This window comes from Leptonychotes weddellii, chromosome 4 (assembly GCF_054177405.1).
Source record: "Leptonychotes weddellii isolate Sample4059 chromosome 4, ASM5417740v2, whole genome shotgun sequence".
In the NCBI taxonomy this organism is placed as follows: domain Eukaryota; kingdom Metazoa; phylum Chordata; class Mammalia; order Carnivora; family Phocidae; genus Leptonychotes; species Leptonychotes weddellii.
Genome location: NC_138372.1, coordinates 26,630,640 through 26,652,680, shown reverse-complemented (window position 1 = coordinate 26,652,680; position 22,041 = coordinate 26,630,640). Strand labels below are relative to the sequence as shown.

Genomic DNA, 22,041 nt, shown 5'->3' with positions numbered 1-22,041 from the left:
CAGCATCCAATCACAAGGAAGCTCCGCGGCCCGGCCGCCCGTGCACACGTAGGACTACCGCACCCAGAAGGCACTGCGGTCTACGACATACGTTCGCGACTCAGTAGCTGCGCTGGGGCATGCGCAGAGAGACCGCGGGCGCTTGGTGGTGGCCTTGGCGGGTCCTCAAACTTTGATGGAATTAGCTTGAAGTTTTCCCGCTGGTTTAAGGAAAGCGACGGGCAGTTTCCGGGAAAGGAGACAAGATTCTGGCTCTGGAAGTACGGGTTCGGAGACAGCGCTTTGGCCCGGGGAATCCGCAGTCTGAAACTGGAGACTACCCGAGCCGCGGGCGAACCTCCTCCGAGGCCTGGTCGGGAAACCCTCCCGGAGGTGGGAAACCAAGGTCCTGCCTCCAGAGCCCCTCTAAAGGTAAGACAACGCCTCGCGTCAGGACGTCCTGTCGGAAGGGATACACAGTCCTTCGTGAGGAGACCCTGGTTTAGCGGGACCTCACTTGCGCACGGAAATCACTGGACCCGCTACTTCCCCTTCCGACTTGAGACCCTAATACTGTTTTTGTTTATCTCGGCAGAAGATGACTCAAGACCAGCCTTTGCTTGCTGTGCACGAGGCCCTGAGGAAGTGCTTTCCCGTGGTGGAGGAGCAGCAGGGCCTGTGGCAGAGCACGCTGAGGGACAGCCAGCCCCTCCTGGCCTCCCTCAGCAACCTGGCAGAGCAGCTGCAGGCGGCCCACAATCTGCGGTTTGAGGACGTGCCTCCACTTCGGGCCTTCCCAGACTTAAAGGAGCGGCTGAGGCGCAAGCAGCTGGCGGCTGGCGACACTGTCTTGGACAAGTTAGGGGAGAGGCTGTAAGAGTTCGATGCCATTCCTTCTTGGCGGAAAGATTGAAAAACTTGGTGTTTAATAAGTAGCTAGGATCAGTCAGAAGAGTGTTTTTCCCTTTACTTGAGAACATGGTATTTGGAGGTGTCTCAACCTTGCCTCCTTTCCACTTGTTGCAATGGGACCTCTTGTCAAAGAGTCATTTTATGGGGTGCCTGGGTGGTGCAGTCAGTTGGGCTTCCGGCTCTTGGTTTTGGCCCAGGTCGTGATCTCAGGTCGTGAGATCAAGCCCCATGTTGGGCTCTGCACTCAGTGCAGTCTGCTTGAGACTCTCCCTCTTCCAAATAAATAAATCAGTCTTTTTTAAAAAAGTCACTTTGTGGCATTTCCCTTGTCACGTAGGGCACGGCAGTGGTGGTCTCAGTAGAAATTACAAAAGTGGAAAAGAAAAGCAATCGAGAAAGCTTAATAAGCCCTTCTCTATTGTCTTCTTTTGTCAAAAGCAGTGAGGAATTGTACTTTAAACTTAGTAGGTGCTAGAGCTAAGGGTTTTACATATATTCTCATATAAAATCTTTTCAACATCTCTGACTTAACCACACTTAATCCCATTTTGCTGGTGAGGAAACAGGCTCAGATTGCTTGTGGTCGCACAGCTAGTAAATGGTAAAGCTGGGAGTCTAACTCAAGTTTGCCTGACACCAAGGCCAGAGTGTTCAACCACCACTCTGTTCTGCTGTACACTGGTGTCTCTGTGCCAGGAATAGTACATCTCTAAACTCTTAGTGTGCCTGACGTGAGACCCTCTATCTTACAGTTGTAAGTATTGAGGATAGACAAGAGACCTGGCACATAGGCCTTTCCTTCCTTCCTTCCTTCCTTCCTTCCTTCCTTCCTCTTTCTTTCCTTCTTTCCTTCCTTCTTTTTAAGATTTATTTATTTTACAGAAAGAGCACAAGTGGGGGAAGGGGCAGAGGGAGAGGGAGAGAGAATCTCAAGCAGACTCCGCACTGAGCACAGAGCCCCATATGGGGCTCCATCTCATGACGCATGAGATCATGACCTGAGCCAAAATCACAGGTCGGATGCTTAACCAACTGAGCCACCCAGACGCCCCACACATAGGCCTTTTCTTGACTAGAACAAAAGTTTCTGGTGTATACAGTCTGTGCCGTAGACTAATGGGAAATGGTCAAATATGGGGACCTTCTGTGTAGTCATTTGTACAAAATAACTAAGCACCTATGGGATGTCAAGCGCAAGGTGCTGGGAATATAACAATGAACCAGACTTAGTTTCTTAGTTGATTAGAAGAGAGACTGTCAAATTATGTTGTGGTATGTTCTGAGGTAGTGAACTTTTATTTTAGTTGATGACAGATTTTTGTGTGTGAGTATTGGGCTGTTATTTTAAGTCTGTTTTTTTAATTGTGGCCACACATTTTGAAAGCCACAATTCTAGGTTAAGGAATGCTTTGCCCTCTGGGAAGTTGTGGCCTTCTCGGTGGCTGGGTCCCTTGGAGTCACCAGTGGAATGATAACAATACTGACCGTGAGCTAGGCACTTCCCTAAGCACCTTATAAGCACTATTGCATTTAATCTTCACAAGAACCCTTTCACTCATTCATTCATTGGACAGGTGTTTGTCGTTCTATGTGCCAGTCTCAGTGTTCTAGGTACTTAGGGTGTGCAGTGAGCAAAACAGACCATTTTTATACACGATTGAGGATAAGTAACTTTCCTAAGATCCGCAGTAGTCTATGTGCGCCCAGAGCAATTTTTCCCATTTGGACATTTGGCAGTATCTGGAGACATTGATCGTCACAACTTGGGGAGGATGGGGCATGGTTTGCTCCTGTCATCTAGGGGGTAGCAGCCAAGGATGCTGCTCAGCACCCTAAAATGCACAGGGCAACCCCTCACCACAAAGAACCATCCAGGTCGAAATGTGAGTGTGCTGAGGTTGAGGAACCCTGCCTCAGGCCTTCTCATGGTGTTGTCTAATAGGAGACTTTTTTCCCCCAGAGCCACCCTCCTCAAGGTGCGTGACACCGTCAGCAGGCACGTGGAGCAGGTGCTTGAGATCTATGAGCAGCATGCAGACTCGATTGGCATTGATGCTCTTCTGCAGGCTTCAGTGGTCAGCCCTTCTGTGGCTGACATGTTGGAATGGTTGCAGGACATTGAGAGACATTATCGAAATTCGTATCCTTTGCACACGTTTCAGTGTCCAGAGCTGCTTCAGGAAGTCTTTTTAATTTCAGTTTTCACGAGATTATACGACTATGTAGTATGGGTCAGTTCTTGGTCTCTGAACTTAGAGAAAAATAAAACAGGGCAAGTGAGGGGAGGGTGGAGTTGTGATTTTAAATAGGGTGGTCAGGAGAGGCCTCACGGATAGTGACATTTAAGAAAAGACCTAGAGGCGAGGGAGAGAACCAGGTGATATTTGGGGGAAGCGTGTGCCAGGTAGAAGAAACATCATGTGCAAAGGCCCCGAGGTAAGGTCATGCCTAATATGTTCCCAAAATAGTGTGGATGCCAGTGGGGCTAGACTAGAGTGAGGAGGGGGAGCCTAATAGGAGACGTGGTCAGGGAGATAAGGCCGGACCTTTAGGGCCTTGGAGGTTTTTGAAAGGATTTTGACTTTTGCTCTGAGTGAGATGGAAAGCTATTCAGAGGTTTTGAGAAGAGGAGTAAGATAATCAGCCTGTGTTTTTCACAGAGCTGCAGCCAACAGTACTGAGCACTGATTACATGCCTTTTTGTGTTCTGGTTCAGCCTGCCTCTCAGCCACCTTTCCTACTGCTCCGCACATTGTTCCTTGCCGGCCAGATTGGGGGATTTACTTGGCCCTGAAACCAATCCATGCTTCCCCACTTCTGTGCCTTTGCTTATGCTCTTCCTGCCAGCCGGAATCTCCCTGCCGCCCTGTAAGTGGGAGGTAGGTGTCCTCTGAACTGCGCCGCAGTGTCCTCTTTGATATCACTGAGACTCTTTGTTTTCAGTTGCTGGTTTTTTCCCCACCACGGTGAGATCCTAGGTTGTTGGGGTGATGTTTCATCCCTCCAGCCCTGTAGGACTGTGACTGAAGAGGTGCTCGGTAAAGATGGGTGGCATGGTTGAGTGCTGCCACCTGGTGAATAGAATGATAGCCCCCCTTTCACTCTTTGCTTCCCGTAGCTCTCCCCAGGGCATTTTCCCCTTTCAGCATATTTCATTTGCTTTTTTTTTTTTTTTTAAGATTTTATTTATTTATTTGAGAGCGAGATCACGAGCAGAGGGGGAAGGGTAGAGGGAGAGGCAGACTCCCGACTGAGCAGGGGGCCCGATGCGGGGCTTAATCCCAGGACCCTGGGGTCATGACCCGAGCCAAAGGCAGACACTTAACTGAGCCACCCAGGCACCCTCATTTGCTTTTTGAGCAGTCCTTAACTTCCAGGAAGTTATCTGAAGAGAAAGTACCTCCTGTCCTCGATCCAGTGGGGAGATTTAGCAAACATCCAAGCTTTGCCCAAGGCCTGGGACCAAATTTCAGAAGATGAACACCAAAGCCTTGTACAAGGTACTGGTTTTCATTTATTCCTTCATGTCTGCGGTCTCTTTGTATGTCTCACTTGTTTGGAAGCATTACAGAGATGCCCTTGCAGTGCCCCTGTATTTTTTATAAATCCGATGTTTTGTGTTCTCTGGAGAGGTGATATGCCAGTTTTTCTCTCTTCCTATTCCAGATACCCTGTTGAATGTTTCCTTCTTCCTGGAGGAGTAAAGAAGCCGTGTGTTTACCAGCAAACTAGGGGGACACAGTTGAAGACTGATGTTGGTGCTTTCTGGTATGGTAACCTGACATACTTGAAAAATCAGTGCCTAGAGCCTGAGGACTGGCTTCTGATGCTGGGGCCTCTCCCTGCGACGTCACGGCTGAGGGCACATTGCCCTTTCCTAGGCTCCAGAGTGGAGGAGGCGGAGAGAATGCAGGAAAGGCAATGCAGGAGAACACTGGGGTAGGGGCTACTGCCACGAAGTGGTAGGGAAGGAGCGGGCCGGGGAGGGGGTGTGACACACCCTTGGCATCACCCAGAGCTCTGAGCTTGGTTGACACCCGGCCCTGTTTTGTGCATTTGTGTCAGTATCGATTCTTTGACGGAAGATGATGATTCTTGATGATTTAAAGAAATAAAGGTGATAATTGATGGAAGACAGTACAGCTCTTCCTCGACTTAGAGTGGGGTTACATCCTGATAATCCCATCATAAATTGAAAATATTGTAAGTCAAAAATGCATTTAATACACCTAACCTAGGGCGCCTGGGTGGCTCAGTTGGTTAAGCCACTGCCTTCAGCTCAGGTCATGATCCTGGAGTCCCGGGATCGAGTCCCGCATCGGGCTCTCTGCTTGGCAGGGAGCCTGCTTCTCCCTCTGACCCTCCCCCCTCTCATGTGCTCTCTCTCTCTCTCTCATTCTGTCTCAAATAAATAAATAAAATCTTTAAAAAATATATATATATATACCTAACCTACCAAACGTTAGTCTAGCCTACCTTAAATGTGCCCCAAGCACTCACATTAGCCTACAGTTGGGCATAATCATCTAACACAAGGCCTGTTTTACAATGAAATGTTGACTATCTCTGTAATTGATTGAAAAACAGAACAGCTATATGGGCGCCGAATGGCCGTGTCAGTTGTTTACCCTCGTGGTCTGGGGGCGGACTGAGCTGTGGTGTGTGTGCGGCTGCCCAGCATCACGAGAGAGGAGGGGGCCGCATGTCGCCAGCCTGGGAAGAGACCCAAGTTTGTGAAGTACGGTTTCTGGTGGACACGTATTGCCTTTTGCACCGTCGGAAGAGTTGAAAAATCCCCAGTCAAACCATCTGAAGTCAGGGCGGTGTGTCGCTGTTTTCCAACTGCTGTAGCTCCAAGCCATCATGACAGTTTCTGGAGCCTACCACCAGGGGGAGGTGGTGCAGCATGAGTTAGGCTCAGAGCTTTGTCTTTGAGGAGTTGTTCTCCCGCCCCGTCTGAGAGTAAGTGGCTGGGGATAGCGAGACTGCTAAAATGACAGGGGTTTTGACCAAAGCTGGCACCTGATTTGTTACATTCCTCTGATCTTGGAGTAGCTGCATGGTGGGAGAAGACCGCCCAGAATCAGGCCATCAGGGTTACGTTTCTGAAGCCCAGTGCCTTCATCTGTGAAATGGTCGGCCACTTCCAGACCTGTCAGCTTCGGGGGCTGTAGAAAAATCTGGGTCACTGGATGTAAAGAGGCTTAATAAAGAGTATAGGTATTTTTAAAATGAAGATGACTTTTTTCTTACTACAAAAGTGATATATATACTTTTTAAAAAGTCATAGGAAAACTGTAGAAAAAAATATAAGTGTAGAAAAGTATGAAACAAGCTCCATCAGAGATATTCTGATATATACCCTTTCAGTGTCCATATTCACAAATAAAAAAAAAATCCCCAAATATAGTATCATTGATATATACTGTTACTTAAATAGTCTTTTTAAAAAACAAAACAAAACATAGTTTGGGCATCTTTTCATATCTGTAAAAATAGCTCAACATAATTACAGTAGATACCATTACACATATATACCATTTTATGAATGTATTAGAGCTTTTATCTTTCCAGACCTTCATGTGTTTCTACCTATGAAGATCATACATTGTGATTGTGAAAAACCGAAGTATTACAGAAAGTAAAAATGCACGTGGTCTGCTGTTTTTAACAATATGGTAGCTTTTCTTCCAGGAACTTAAAAAATGTATCACATACATAATAATTATAAATAAAACTTACAAACATTTGGGTATCAGGCCTTATGATGTGCTCTGGGGCAGATGAAGGAGATCCCTATAAAGGTTTATAGTTCAACCAGGGAAAGATTTAAACCAGTGTCTCTTAAGTTTTAATGTGTATAGAAATCACTGAGCTCTTGTTAAAATTCAGATTCTGATTCTGTAGGCCTAGGGTGGCAGTGCCCTAGAGTCTACATTTCTCACAAGGTCTCAGGTACTGTTGATGCTGATGATCCAGGGACCAGACTGAGTTGAAGAGACTTAAATTGTAAAACAATAATAAAAGTGTTTTGTGGGGTTGGAGGATGGACAAAATAGGTGAAAGGGAGTAAAGGGTACAAACCTCCAGTTATAAGTTATGGGGAGGTAAAAAAAAATAAAAGTGTTATATTTGACATTAAACGGAAGAGAGGGGACACCTGGGTGGCTCAGTTGGTTAAGCAACTGCCTTTGGCTCAGGTCATGATCCCGGGGTCCTGGGATTGAGTCCCACATCCGGCTCCTTGCTCAGGGGGGGATCCTTCTCCCTCTCCCTCTGCTGCTCCCCCTGCTTGTGCTCGCTCTCTCTAACAAATAAATAAATAAAATCTTAAAAAAAAACAAGAGAGGTGGTAACTAACTGCTTGTCGGAATACTTCATAGTGACAGTGACATCTGAATTAGGACTTGGGGATGGAGAGGAGCACAGGGTGTTCCATGCCCAGGGGATAGTCTAATAAGCAAAAGCAGTGTTTGAGAAAGACTGGAATCCAGCACTGATCAAAAGTTTGCTGTGTACCAGGCATTGTGCTTGTTGCTTTTATCTCCTAGAACTGGCAAATATTAATAGTTCCACTGACCAACTCAGTAGGGTTCATAGAGGGATGGAGGAATGGCTCCCTAGGGTGGACTGGAGTCCAATTGTGAAGAGCCCTGAATGCCTGGCCCGAGAGTATGTATTTTGTTCTGCAAGTGGGAGTTGTGTATGTGTGTGTGTGTGTGGGGGGTGGTGGTACAGAGCTCTTTAAATCCTGACCATAAATAGATACAAGGATTTTACAGTGCTTCATAATAACTATGTATTACTTAAGTATCACTTTTTATTTTGTTCCTTATTTTTTTACTATTAAAATGCTATCTTTTTGTCCTTTTAAAATTTAAAATAAATTTATCTTTTGAATAAGTGACACATTCACATTGTGCAAAATTCAAAGGGTACAAGAGCACATTCAGTGAAAAGTTCTCCTCTCCCAGTTACTCACTTCCCTTCCCTGGAGGCAACCAGTGTAAAATGTTTCTGATGTATTCTTCCAAAAATAGTCTTTACCCATATCCGCACAGTGGTTGGGAGCCTCTAAGATAGCCCCCAAGTGTCCCACCTCTGGTATTCATGTCCTTGTGTACTCCTCTCCTTCAGTGTGGGCTGGGCTTACAGATTTGCTTCTATGAACAGAATACTGCAGAAGTAGTGGGGTGCTGCTTCTGAAACTAACTGATAAAAAAAAAAGACTGCAGCTTCCAACTTGAGTCCATTGCTTACTCTTGGATCCCTCACCCTCAAAGAGGTCAGCTGCAGTGCTCCAAGGCAGCCCCGTGGAGTGCTCATGTGAGAGACCAAAGCCAGCCAGCAACCACATGACTGAGCTTGGAAGCAGATCCCTAACCCCCCCCCCCCAGTTGAGCCTTCAGTTGAGACCACAGCCCCAGCTAACAGCTCAACTACAACTTCATGAGGACCTAAGACAAAGGCAACCAGCTAAGCTGTGTGCCGAGTCCTGACCCATGGAAACATAATAAATGTTTTTTTTAAATCATTAAGTTTTGGGGTAATTTGTCCTACAGCAATAGATAACTAATACAACAAACAAACGGGTTTTGGGGTTTTCTCCTTAATTTTGTACGAATTGTAGCATGCTACAGACTCAGCTTTGCACCTTTTTTTCCCCAATTACTGTATCTTAGAGATCATTCTATGTGAATATATAAGGAGCTTCCTTAATTTTTTCTAAAACGGTTGCATATTTTTCTGTTGTTTGGGTATACCGTAGTTTATTTAACTGGCCCCTTACTGGTGGACATTAGGTTTCCAAAGCCTTAGTGTCTTACAGCTTTCTGCAGCCTTCCTGTACTCCCACCCCTGTTCGTTATGCCTGTTTTCCCTGGAATTTTTCAGTTAGCTAATCATACCCCACCCAGTCACCCAATGAAGAAATAACTCTGTTGGTATTTTTACCGGACTCATATTTATAAAGGAGAATAATCATAGTGGGAATACTTCTAGTGCTCCTTTTTTGTTAAAGATTTTATTAGAGAGCAGTGAGTCGGGGGAGAGGGAGAAGGAGAAAGATAGAATGTCACACTGACTCCCTGCTGAGCATGGAGCCTGATGTGGGGCTCGATCTCACAACCCTGAGTTCATGACCTGAGCCAAAATCAAGGGTCGGACGCTCAACCAACTGAGCCACGCAGGCGCCCCCCACCATGCTTCTTCTTCATGCCATAGCTTATGGGTTGAGATATTATGGGTTGAGATATTAGATGTGAGCTGTTTTCTCTTTCCCTCAGGGAAATAGATTCTTGGTGGTCAGAACCCCTTCCATGCCGTTGAGACAATCTGTTGGGATGAAATGAAGAATTTAGGTTCTTTCCTTCCTGGCTCTACCAGATCCACATTTAGAAATTGACCTCAAAATTCTCTTGACAGAGTAGTGGTTTTCTCAAAGCCAGTGGGATCCTAGGCTCTGAAGAGGAGGAATTCTGCCTGCCCAAGGAGAGTCCAGATTGTGCGGTGACTGTATTATGTCTGACTTTAACCTGGATAATGGGGGCCAGGTACCATCTCCAACTGTTCAAGTGTTCAGTTGTTTACAATGCCTCCTCTCCGCACATTTGCATGGGAGGGTGCACATTTGGAGGAGGAGGTTCAGGGAGGAGGGGAAGGAACTCGTGCATAATCAACTCAGGAAAGCTTGCTGAATTGCAAGTGACCCAGACTTGGGTTCAATCTCAGCTCAGCCTCTTACCAGCTAAGTGACCTTGGGTAAGCCATCTTCCCTTTCAGTTTCAATTTCTTGTTCTGTATTGATGGAGTTGATGATCTATCCCTTACAGGATTGCAAGGTTTAAGTGAGAAGAGCTATGTGAAGGGTTTTGGTAAATTTAGAAACATGGAAGGGGTTGACATTTACTCCAGGCTTATTAGTCACCTAAGTGGGCAGCTGTGCAGTGCTCTTGAGCATCTTTGACACTTAGCAAGCAGTGCAGCAAGCGTGCTTCGAGAGACAGTGGGTTTCCTAAGTGCCCACAGCTCATTAGTGACAACCCTGGTTGCACCAGGGTTTTCTTGCTTCTGGTGGAAGGAGTCTCCCTTTCACGGATTTCCTCTCGGCATCCCTGACGCCCACTCAGCTGTGACAAGAGTTGGGTTTCCTGAAGACCCAGTCCTGCACGGGACAGGGTTCCTCCAAACAAGGCGAGTGCAACGCGGCTCCCACCTGGCTGGGCAGCGGCACACGCAGGGCTCTCCGGGGCAGCTGCAGCCTTGCCAGCCAGCCTCCCCTCGGGTCCCATTGCTGCGAGGGCTGGAGGGAGTCCTAAGGCTGTCTGCCAGAGTCTCACACTTTTGCCCCTAATTCCTGGGCTGGGAGGAGATAGCCGGTCCTTCTCAAGGAATGACAGGGGTGCCCCTTCCAGGCACTCTCCCTCCCCATCATTCCTAGAACACTCCTCAGTTTCTACAGAGTGCAAAGGAAAGCCATTGTTTTCTGAGACTGGTACCTGGTACAGCATTTGAGGGCCCCAGGCCTAGAGATTCCGACCTGGCACGTGCGAGGAAGGGCTGGATACCTGTGTTCTTATTAAGGACCCTCATTCTGTTGCAGGGCCATTCTTTCAGAAAGAGCCTTAATCCTAAGAAAAAGCAGCAGAGAGGGAGCTGGGTAGAGGAGCCACAAAGATCGCGCTTCTCTGGGGAAGAACCTAGCCTTAATCACTTCCTGATTGCACCTCTTCTTCCCTCGGTGTTTCACATCACTTGCTCAGTCTTCAACCCCGACCGGCACCTCAGTTCTCTTCCCCCAACCCCTTCGGACCATTTGGAGAGGGGTCGTAGTCACTTCTGTACAGGGCACCTTACGATCTGCCACATCCATATTCATTCGTTCAGAGGCCTACCTACATGCCCCGCACAGAACCAATTACTGGGGATCCAAAGATAAATAAGAGAAGTACCCAGTCTAGCAGGCCAGACAGACACGAAAGCCCAGGTCAGAACTGCTGTCATAAAAAGACATGTGGGGAAGGCAGTGGATGGAGGGTGACGGATTCTTTTTGTGGCTTTTTGTGGGAGACAAGGAAGGGAGATATAAGAGTAGATCCCCAGCAACTGAATTTCAGGGAGAATCTTCCCTCCGGTCTCTACTGGAGAAAGGAACAAGGGGAGGGTGAGCATGGGCCACTTGCCATCATGTGAGCAGGGAGCAACCCGGGTGCTTGCTTGCTCGGGCTCTTCCCTCCCTGATTCAGACGTGCGCACTAGTTCTTAATTTGCACAAAAAGCCCAGACTAATAAATCCACCACTCAATTGCAATCCCCACAGCGCGTTTATAGGCAGCAGCTGACTTTTATCAGCTAGTTTGTTCTTTCCTATAAGCAGAGTTTTATGAGGGTCTCCTGAGCTGGCTCATAACGTGGTGAAACGTCTACAAAATTCAACCATAAATCCCCAGCACCTGCCAAGCGGAGGACGCTATTCTCCAGGCACATTTTGTCCGGCTGGTGGCTCTGTCCCCTTGCCTGGTTTGCATTTTTGCACTTGTCTCTTTAAACTTGGATTTGTTTTCCAGCTCTCTGCGGCCTCTTTAAAGGCAACTGAAAAATGAGGGGTAGGGAAAAGGAACTAGAAAGTTACGTCTGTGCTAAAAATTACCCCTGGCTTATGTTGTTCTGAAAGCTGGTTCTGATCCCACTGCTGAAACAGAGACATCGGGCTTCCCAGCCACACGAAGCCCAGGGCGGGGGACTGGAGGCCAGCGCTGACCAAGGCCGTTATTAATCCTTGGTCTCTTTTCTGGGCCATCACCCTTTGTACTTGCCATCCTCGGGTGTCCATTCTGTAAACTAAAGGAACAGCTCCAGATGCCTTTTTCCCAGATGGGCTCCAAGCATGACATCTTTTCCCAGCACTTCGAACTCCCCCAAGACAGGGATGAAAGTTGAATGCCCTCCGTCCTCCAAATAAGGCAGGACCTGGACTGTCGGCGGATGCTGGTTGGCTGAGGTGGCCTGGGTACTGGGGGGAGGCACAGATGCCTCAGTGGAGCATGTTGTCCATCCAGGAGCTGTTGAGCGCGGCCCTGGAATTGTTCACCTCTGTGTTTACAGGTTTTCTTCGTTTTGGTCAGGAGATCACGAGGGCCAGGAGAAGACCCATGTGGCCGCCCTTCTTGGGGCTTCATCCTTCGCCTACTCTCCCTAGATCCCACTTGAGGGCGGCGCCACGGGCCTGCGACCTGTACTTAGAAGGGTCGCCCAGCTTGGCTTAATGCTCTGTCGTCACCCTCCTGACAATAGTTTGGGAACCAGAGGGAGTATTTTCATTTTGCACTGGGCCCTGCAAACTGTGTCGCTGGTCCTGCTCAGCTTCCTTCTGGATGTACTGCAAACAGCCACCCCAGAGCTGGGGACAGATGCTCTCTCCTCCCAAGTCCGAGCCTGCACAGAGCCGATGACTTGCCTGTGGGTGAGGAAGCTGGCCTCGCTCCACTCCCAAAGGCTCCTGTTACCCAGTCTTCTGGTCACAGGCAATCCCCAGCATGCAACCATGTTTCTAAAAGCCCAGAGGAGGTGCCTCCCAGTCCCGACCCATGTTGTCAGCCGCTCCTGACCCATTATCGCCTTTCAGAAAAGACTTCTGGTTCATGCATGCCACTAGGAGGAAGCTGGGGTCTAGGAGCTGGGCTGGGTGATGGAAGCCGAACAGGGCAGGAGCGGACCCCCACCCCAACAAAGAGCCTCAGACCAGGCCAGGCAAAGCATCCTCCCTTCCCCAGCCCCGCCTGGTGTGGGTTTCCAGATCCACCCGGCATTGCCACACCAGCGGAAATGGTGGTTGCTGTCCCAGCCAAACCCTAGGACTGTGGCGACAACCCTGAATGGGCCCAGCCACCACATCAAGGACACAGCTCCACCCTCCTCTCTGCACCCCCTCCCACCTCGGGCTTCCCCGCCTCTCTCCTTCCCAAGAACCTAGGGTGTAACCTCTGCTCAGGGCCAGGGTCGGTCATGGGTCTTTGCAGCTACGGCTGTGCTGGGGGAGAAGGTTCTGGACCGGGAGTCAGGATATCTGCCACTCACCCTGTGGGACCTGAGCAGGTGACTTGACCTCTCTGGACCCCACTGTCTTCATAAAAAAAGCAGAAATAAAGTGGGTGGACAAAAGTTTCAACTTCGTAGGGCCACTGCGAAAAGTAAATGTGTTGATACATGTGAAAGGACTTTAAATTGTATACATACAAGTAATTTTCCTCCGGGAAGCGCCAGGATGTGATGGAAAGAAGGATTTGGGAACCAATCTCTGCTTCTATCTAGAGCTTTTATATCCATTACAACCACCCTGGGAGGTGGGCTCCATTTCCCTGGTTTTGCAGTTAAGGAGCCGGAGTTAGGAGGGTAACATGACTTCTCCAAGGTCACAGAGCCGATCTTCGATTTTAATCCTCCATGATCTCCACATCCCAATCTACTACATAGTCGTCTGCGACAGACCTGGTGAGGTGTCCCCAGTCAAGTCATCTAAACCTCTCTGTGCCTCAGTTTCCTCCCCTGTGCAGTGGAGACCTGACAACCCCCGGGATGAAAGCAGCCCATGTGTGGAGCATATCCAGCACCGTGCTGGGCGCATTTTCTCTCCCTAGCAGCCCTAGCCTCGAGAGCTGCTTTGGGCCAGAGGGTGGCTGACTCCAGCCCTGAGCAGAGGCTCCTAGCCCAGGCCCGAGAGTCCCTGAAACAGGCCGGGGTTCGGGTGACCGCTCAGTGAGGGAAGCATTGCTCACGTAGGAGGTAGGAGCGTAAGTGTGGCATTTCCTGGCTGTACTTGGCTACCCTTCAGAGGCAAGGGCGGTGGATGTGAGACTTCCCCAGGCCCAGGGCAATCTGGGGACCTGCCCCATTTCTATGTCTACCCGCTGAAGTCACCATCATTCTCCATGAGTCACCACAGCACCAGAATCCCACACTGCTGCATGCAGCAAGCACACCCAGTGTAGGGAGCCCTGCAGATGTTTGTGAGAGTAACCAGCACCCCCGGGTGCAAGCTGTGGACCCCATCACTTTGCTCCAAGGCCCAGGATCCAAGGAGGGCACTCTTCCCCCATGGAGGACTCTGGCCTGAGAGCTTCCTCCAACCCATTGCCCCTACACTTGGCAGCCAGGTCCACAGGCGCGACACGGAGTTGCCATGACTTCTACCCTGTGTGACTCTGACCGAGTGAGGAAGGAACAGCGTCTCCATCAGTGAGGATTTCAGGATTTAGACCAGTGGTTCTTATTCTTGGCTGCACATCGGAGTCACTTGGGGAGCTTTATGAAGCACCAATGCCTGCGTCTACCTCGCAGATGCTGATTTAACTGCTGGGGACGTAGGCGCTTTAAAAGCACACCACCCCCCCATGACTTCAGTATGCAACTAAGGCTTGAAAACAACTCATTCTTTTAAAAATCTTTTTTTTTTGGAATGTCTACCGTGTATCAGGCACTATGCTGGGCTCCGAGCTGAACAAGAGTTTGGACCTTTACCTGCATGGGGCTTGCTTGCATTCTAGTGGGGAGCAACAAAGGAAGCAAGAAAATGGATAATTTCCGATGGTCACAGGACCGGGATAGACTGCCCTGGGGAGGGAATAGAAGGGGCAGAGAAGGCTTTCTGAGGAGGTGACGTGTGCACTAAGACCTAAATGAAGTGAAAGGGACAGATGTGTATTATCGGTGCAGCAGTTCTGAGTGTTATCTGGGGACTCCGAGACCCTGTCAGGGCATCTGCAGGTGGAAACATTGTATCAGGCAAAGACACTATGTGTTACTTCTACTGGTGTTCTCTCAAGAGTGTACAAGGAGTGTACAAGGGGGTGCCTGGATGGCTCAGTTGGTTAAGCGACTGCCTTCGGCTCAGGTCATGATCCTGGAGTCCCAGGATCGAGTCCCGCATCGGGCTCCCTGTCAACAGGGAGTCTGCTTCTCCCTCTGACCCTCCCCCCCCCATGTGCTCTCTCTCTCTCAAATAAATAAAATCTTAAAAAAAAAAAAAAGAGTGTACAATGGTTTTTGCCATGCCCCGTGCTAGGTAATGATGTCATTGCTCTGACAGCTAATAGAACAAGTGCTTGTGTACTCTGATGTTTTAAAACATTCTTGATTTCATTTCCATATTGGCAAATATTGATAGATATAACCCACATAAACACAAACAGAAGCTCTTTTGGGTCCTCAATTTTAAGAATGTAATGCGGTCATGAGACCAAAAAGTTTGAGAACTGCTGATCTGGTGGAAAAGCCTTCCCGAGGGTCCCGAGGTGGGAACAGGATCAGGAAGGCTAGGGGACCAGAGTGAGGAGAGAAAGGTGTCAGTGGCTGATGAGGTGGGAGGGGAAGGCCAAGGCCAGGCATACAGGGACCTGGAGAGAGGACTACCCCAGGCAGAGGAGGACAAAGAGGCTGTCCAGGTGTGAGATAAAAGACCAAACCAGGACTCCAGCAGGGGAGAGGGAAAGAAGCACATTCCAGAGAGATTTGGAAGGTGGGGTCAAGCAAACCTGGTGATAAATACAGGGAGTGAGGGAGAGAATGGCTTCAAGTTGGTAGCCATACACCAAGGTAGGGACCACAGGAGCTGAAAGAGTTTGGGGGTGGGGGGTGGGAGACAGAATATGGGTAGTGTCAGGGCTGGGGGACATCCAGCCGGTTTCTGGACAGATGGGTTTGGATGTCACCAGAGGAGTCGGCACCAGAGTGATAAAGCTTTGGGAGAATGTGTGCAGAGAGAAGAAGAGGCATCTGAGGGACCTTGCCAGGGATTCTCATCCTGCACGACAAGGCCCGAGTTGATGTCAGAGAGGGTCCGAGCAGAACCAGAAGGTCCTGGGGGCCAGGAGCCAAGGAAGGAGAGTTCCAAGAAAAGAGGCAGGTCTGGGCTGGTAAGGGTGCAGAGGGGTCCTGTAGGGTGAGGACGGAACCATGCAGGCTGAGAGCTCTGTAAGAGTTTCCTGGGTTGTGGGTGAGCTAGCTTGCACGGGCTGAGGGGGGACACGGGATGAGGACGTGGAGTGATGAGTGCAGACTTTCAAGAGGGGAAGGAAGAAGAGCTTGAAGAAGATGTGGAGGGTCTTTTCACGTGGGGGACACAGTACCGTTTGTGTAGGCTGAGAGAGGAGCCCCGGAGCACAGGTGGAGGGACTGGCTCAGGACTGGGACAGGGCAGGACCAGGCAGTCACAGTGGGTTTGGGGGGAGTGTCAGAAGTCGAGGGAGCGTCATCTGCGTGGCCGGTAGGAGGCAAGGTGGTTTGCTGTGGGGGATCAGCCAGTGCGGGCTTAAAGAGAGAGGGAAGGTGTGGATGGCCACCAAGGAGGCTGGGTGAGGAAGCTGTGGGGCTCACAGCAAGCCTGGCTCGGGACTTCTCTGCCCCCGCACCCAGATTGGCCCTGGGGGCTCAGAAAACACCATAGACTGACTTGAAGAAGTGCTTCTCTTCAAAGAGCTTCTGGAACATTTCCCGAACCTTTCCCAGTTATCTTCTCTACATTGGGAGGAAATGGATGGAATAGGGAATAGGGGTGGGCATTAACCTCTTGCTCCATGTGGGGAAATGGATGCTGAAGGAAGGGAAGTCCTCGCAGAACTCCTGGAAGCAGCCAGGACTGTAGAGCAGCCGTCCAGGTTCCCCGAGTGGGGACCACTTCCGGGGGGGTGCCTTTAGCAGAATCTTCCTCCTCCTTCCCCCAGGGCCCCCTCCTGGGCTCCTCCTCTTTCCTGCCTCCTCATTCCCCACCCCCACCCCACTCCAGCTTGTGGTCCCCATGTGGTGGCACTGTCCACCCCTCTCACAAATCTGTCCTTTCCTTTCCTGCTGCCTCCGCCCCCAGGCTCCCTCCTTCCAGTCCACCCTCTGCCAAGAGGGTCTCTCTAAAATAGAGCTCTAGGGGAGCCTGGGTGGCTCAGTCGTTGGGCGTCTGCTTTCAGCTCAGGTCACGATCCTGGGGTCCTGGGATCGAGCCCCGCATCGGGCTCCCTGCTCGGCGGGAAGCCTGCTTCTCCCTCTCCCTCTCCCACTCCCCCTGCTTGTGTTCCCTCTCTTGCTGTCTCTCTGTCAAAAAATAAATAAAATCTTTAAAATAATAATAATAAAATAAAATAAAATAGAGCTCTAACCATGGGGTTCTCTTGCCCCTGAAGTCTTTCAAAGATTCCTAGAGTGTCAGGTAGAGACCCAAACTCTTCCTGAAACCAGCATGATGTTCACGGCCCCTCATTAGCTTGCTGACCTCCGTTCATCTCCCAGCACACTGCTCAGGTCTCCCCTGCCCCCAGGCCCCTGTTCATGGGGGTTCTGCTGGGAAGTCCTTCTCCCTGTAAACCCCCGGGGGAGGTCCTATTTGCTTTCATGGCTCAGTTGAAACATCACCTCCTCCTTGAAGGCTGCCTTGCACACTCAGGCCACGTTGCCTCCCTCATCTGAGTCCTCCTATTACCACGCACTCCGGGAGAACAGCCCATCCCACCCTGTGGTAACCGGCTATTTATACATCCATCTCCTTTCCTTGGACTGTGAGCTCCTCCAGAACAGGGGCCAGATCTGATCTTGTTATGTTCCAGCAAGAGGAACCGAGTCGGGAGCCTCCTGGGTGCGGAAATGAATGAATGAATGAATGAATCAGTGTTCTCGCGGTTCTTGTGTCATCAGTGTGGGAGGCACTGCTATAGCTTGTCTTTATATAAAAAAACCCAACGTGTTATCTGGTTTTATACAATCCAAAAATGCCTAGAGATCCAAAGACCCAGGGAAGGGGCTCTGCAGCATGCGTGGAGGAGGCCTCGGGCCCTGGGGAGCGGGAGCGTGTCCAGAGGACCGTGGCCCCCTGCTCCCAGGTGCCTCGGCGGAAACCCTCCACGAGGCCATTAGCAGCGCGGCTGCGGAGTCACACCCTGCCGGCTGGGCCTCGGGCAGCGCAGGCCCAAGGAGCGCCGATAGCCAGGAGGCCCTAAAGAGCTAGCAGCCACTCCTCAGCTCAAGTCTGCCCGGCCCGGAGGCGGGGGGCTGCACGGAATGAACCCTGCCCCGAGAGGCCCTGGCTCCCCAGCCTGCGTGACAGCCCAGACAGTTAAAATGGTTGTGCACAGTCACATCTGCAGGTAATTTCTACATCCATCTGCACTGGAATGGATTGCAGTCAATTAATTAGAACAACACCCTCTGTCCCAGCGCCATCTCTCGGGAGGGAGGGGTCCCGTGTCCCCCGGAGAGCGTGTTGCTCAGGCTCTGTGTTGGAACCCACTGTCTCCTAGTGGGCTCTAATTGCATTAGGAGGAACCATGAGGTCAGCGGGCATGCTCGTTACGGGCGGCCTGGCCTCCAGCCGCCTGGGTGCGTGCGCGAGGAGCTCCCCGGCCGTGTTGCCTGACATTTGCAATCGTTTAATTGGAACAAGTTCCATCTTTGAGCTCTGCTCAGCCTTTCATACCGCAGCCAAACTGTCCGCCCTGGACAGGACATAAATCCTGCTGGCGAGTCACTGGGCCAGTTCCCCTCCTGGAGCTGCTTCATTCCCACAGCTCGCTGGGGGCAGCTATTTGCACCCCAGTTTGGGAAAGGCCCCAGGGAACAGATGGGGGTACAGAGGAGAGAGCACTGTATTGGGAGCCAAGGAGCAGCATGCCAGGCTGGGTAAGCTACTTCACTCTCGGAGTTTTGCTTTTCTCATTTGCAAAAGGGAATGATAACCTGCTTCTCTTAGTCGTTCTAAGAACGAGAGGCCCCCACTATGCCTAACGCCCTGCAGAACACAGAAAGGGCTCCCTTCCATATGTCCTAGCTGTGCGACCTTGGGTGAGATACATCACCTCTCTGCACTTCAACTACCTCATTTGCAAAACGAGGCCGTGGTGGGGTTCAGCTCATACGGCGGTTGCAAGGCTAGCTGCAAAGGGCAAACGGAGTGCGATCAGAACGGTGCCTGGCACATGGCAAACACTCAGAACATGTCACTGTCGCTCAGCACAGCTGTCGCTGTCTTTACTCCTCTGTAGGACACAGTGCCAGGAGAAAGACCTGGTAAACACATTTCTCGGGATGCCTTAGAGGTTAATCCTCTCCTGGTGGGGTTCTGAGCTGAGACAAGTTGCAGTTTTGGAGGAGAAAGGGAGCCAGTGGGAGGGCTGAGTTCCAGACTGACCAAATGTCTTATTCTTTTAACAAATGCTGATTGAAGTCCTACTGTGTGCCAAGCACGAGGCTAAAAATGTCCAGTTGAGAGGGATGTCTATCCAGGTTACTGTCACTCAGGTAATCTGTTCCAGCTTTGAAGCCCCTGTTGGTCAGGAAGTTCTTCCCGATGTCTGCCTAAATCTCCAGGAATAACTTAAACCTGTCGTCCCAGAGCCAGGCAGCATGGAGGCGGATGGGTGGCCCCCCCAAACACCTCTCCTTGCTCCCCCAGGGAAAAGACTGCACCAGGGACCAGAGCAGAAAAGCGAGTGGGGGTGGGGGGCGGGTTGGAAATGGAACTGACGAATGTCAAGCACGTATTCCTGAGGAAATAGAATGTAGTCGTGGTAGGTGAGGCTTGGCAAAGCAGGGCTACATCTGACCAGAACCTTAAGAGCTTCCCTGGTGGAGAGGCGTTGGCAGCGGAGTGGGGTGAGCTCTTGAGCCACGGACGGCCAGGCCTCCCCAAGTGTGGCAGGTGCTTGCTGGGGGCACGGTGTGAGGCAGCTGGGATCTGCGACTGCCTACCAGGCGGGGGTGCGGGAAGCCTCGGGGTGGGAGTCTCCAGAACCTTAGTCTTCCCTGGCTGGCGCTGAAATGAGAAATGCAGCCTGGCCTGGACAGAAGACCCCAGAACCTGGGCCAGGACTACTCACCACCTGGCAGGCCAGCATAAAGGGGCCTCAGCAGGAGCGGCTCTGCAGGCAGGAGTGGCCCCATCTACAGCCCGATTCGGACAGGCCTCCACCACGCTCCCCACCCTCACCCCAGTGCCCACTGTCACCTCTTCTGTGCAGGCCTTGTGCCGGCCCAGAGAGAAGAAACCCGCCCCCCACCCCCACTGCAACCCACATTCTCCTTCCCACCTCCTCACTCTTGAAAGCCTTAGGAGGCTAATGGGGACACACTGCCTAGGGCAGGAGGCCGATTCGATGACCCCTGGGAGCCTGCACCTTGGGCAGGCATGGCAGGAAGCAGGTGTGGAGGAAAGCTCGGAGCATGAACCCCCCCCACCCTGTCTAGAAGTGCTTTGAGTCCTTGTGTCCAGCCTTGCTCTCTCCTGGGGGAGCTAACTTTGGGAGCACCAGGCCAGCCCCTGCCTGCAGCCCCTGCCCCGGAAACCCCTTCATTCCACGCTATCTGCTTAATCCCTGTTAACAGCGGGCTGACCTCCCGCCTCTGTGGCCTCATATTGAGCCTGCCCTGGTCTTCACAGGCCTCCTTCGAAAAATAAATAAATACTTTCTCCATTATCCCATTAGCAGCTTCACAGGTTTTTCTGCTATTTGTTCCCAACTCCAGTGAAAGTGGAAACACGTGTCCTGAAGAGCCTCCTCTCCCCACCAGCCGCTGGGGGACGGGCGCCGAACGCCAGGTGGGAGCGCTGCCTGTCCACCTGCAGCTGCCCCCTTGGGAGAGAAGGGTTCCCAAACAGCTCAGCTCCCCGCAAGTTCTGCCAAGGCCAGGGTACACCGGGGGCCTCCACACCCCGGACAAGGAGCCGGGAGATGCAGCTTCTGCACACTGCTCCTTACTGGCTATGTGCCTTCAGGCGAAGCTCTTTACCTCTCTGGGCCTGAGTTCTTTCTTCAAGTGGTGAGTATAATCCCTATCTGGAAAGATTGGAGGACCAAAACAATCTGAGAGAACAAGAAAGGGTCTTAAAAGGCACAAAGTGCTTTGCCAGTGGGGGCGGAGTATTTGGGAAATATTTTACTTTTCTGGCTTTTGCTTCTGCAGATTTTTTAAAAAGATTTTCTTTACTCATTCGCGTGCATGAGAGAGGGAGAGCACGAGCAGGGTGGGGGGGGCAGAGGGAGAGGGACAAGCCACTCCCTGCTGAGCACAGAGCCCTTTGATCCCAGGACCCCGAGATCATGACCTGAGCCAAAGTCAGACGCTTAAACAACTCAACCACCAAGGCAGCCCTGCTCCTGTAGATTTAGAAAAGGAATCAGCCAGGCCTTCCCTCACCGTGCTGACAGCCCAAGAGAGGGGCCTGTGGAAGCTCACATACTCTGTGAGTTGGCCTGTCTGCCTTCCACTCAGTGCCTACCTCCCCTTATCATGGCCACAGCTCTTTGAGAAGGTTCTAGAATGCCAGACTGTTGGCTCCCCAAGGTGGGGCAGGGAGCTGCCCCGCGGCCTCGTCAATACCCATTGCAGGCTCTGGCATAGAGCGGACTCAGGCTGGGAGCTGGGGGGTGTTTGTCTCCCATCTCTCCCATCTCTTGGCTGTTTCTCCCTTCCTCTGCCCATGGCCCTGGGCGAGGGGCCCAGGCAAAGGCAAGGCGGCCCTTCGGCGTAGGTGTGCAGGGGTGTGGGCTGTTTCTGGCTGCCCACTGGGCACCAGGGCCGCGAGCAGGCAGGCGGGCGCGCAGGTGGGCAGCTCTATTAGTCTGGGCAGAGCGTGTCAGCAGCTGGGATCTGTCGACAGTGTCTGTGAGGTCACCGTTCTGCCCTCCTGTTCCTCATGAAGTAGGACCAAGTCCCAGCTGAAGCCATCTCTGAAACCCTCTTGTACTATCTTGGCTCCCCCCCCCCCCCACGTTGTGTGCCTCCCAGCCCCTCCCAGAAGCCAGTCCCACTGCACTTCTCTGGTGCGTGAGTTCCGTCACACAGCAAGGGGGCCTCGTTACCCTAGGCAAGCCGTGTGCCTGGCCCCTGGAGTCAGCCATGCTCCAGTCAATGCCATTCAATGCCGAGCTTGAATTGTGACTCTTTTTTTTTTTTTTTAAAGATTTTATTTATTTATTTGAGAGAGAGAGTGTGGGGGCACCTGGGTGGCTCAGTCGTTAAGCGTCTGCCTTCGGCTCAGGTCACGATCTCAGGGTCCTGGGATCGAGCCCCGCATCGGGCTCCCTGCTCAGCGGGAAGCCTGCTTCTCCCTCTCCTACTCCCCCTGCTTGTGTTCCCTCTCTGGCTGTCTCTCTCTGTCAAATAAATAAATAAAAA

The 22,041-nt window shown here is 51.2% G+C and overlaps 1 protein-coding gene across 2 annotated transcripts; it reads left to right on the top strand.

The window, feature by feature from the left end:
- The first annotated feature begins 96 nt into the window (after nucleotides 1-96).
- Nucleotides 97-5,327, top strand: AIRIM (AFG2 interacting ribosome maturation factor). 2 transcript variants are annotated; one of them, XM_031016760.2, is made up of 5 exons: nucleotides 97-411; nucleotides 575-852; nucleotides 2,852-3,031; nucleotides 4,269-4,391; nucleotides 4,558-5,327. In XM_031016760.2, exons 2-4 carry the CDS (start codon nucleotides 578-580, stop codon nucleotides 4,369-4,371), a joined length of 558 nt encoding a protein of 185 aa, XP_030872620.1. In that variant the 5' UTR covers nucleotides 97-411; nucleotides 575-577; the 3' UTR covers nucleotides 4,372-4,391; nucleotides 4,558-5,327. The 2 variants fall into 2 exon arrangements, with proteins under 2 accessions (XP_030872620.1, XP_006746156.1); XM_006746093.3 differs by having other exon boundaries at nucleotides 99-411; nucleotides 4,273-4,391.
- Nucleotides 5,328-22,041: the final 16,714 nt, after the last annotated feature.

Coding starts and splice junctions, on each gene's coding strand:
- AIRIM (XM_006746093.3), top strand. CDS start 578: ATGACTCAAGACCAGCCTTTGCTTGCTGTGCACGAGGCCCTGAGGAAG. Junction 3,032..4,272: donor GAGAGACATTATCGAAATTC/GTATCCTTTGCA, acceptor ACTTCCAGGAAG/TTATCTGAAGAGAAAGTACC. Junction 4,392..4,557: donor ACACCAAAGCCTTGTACAAG/GTACTGGTTTTC, acceptor TTCCTATTCCAG/ATACCCTGTTGAATGTTTCC.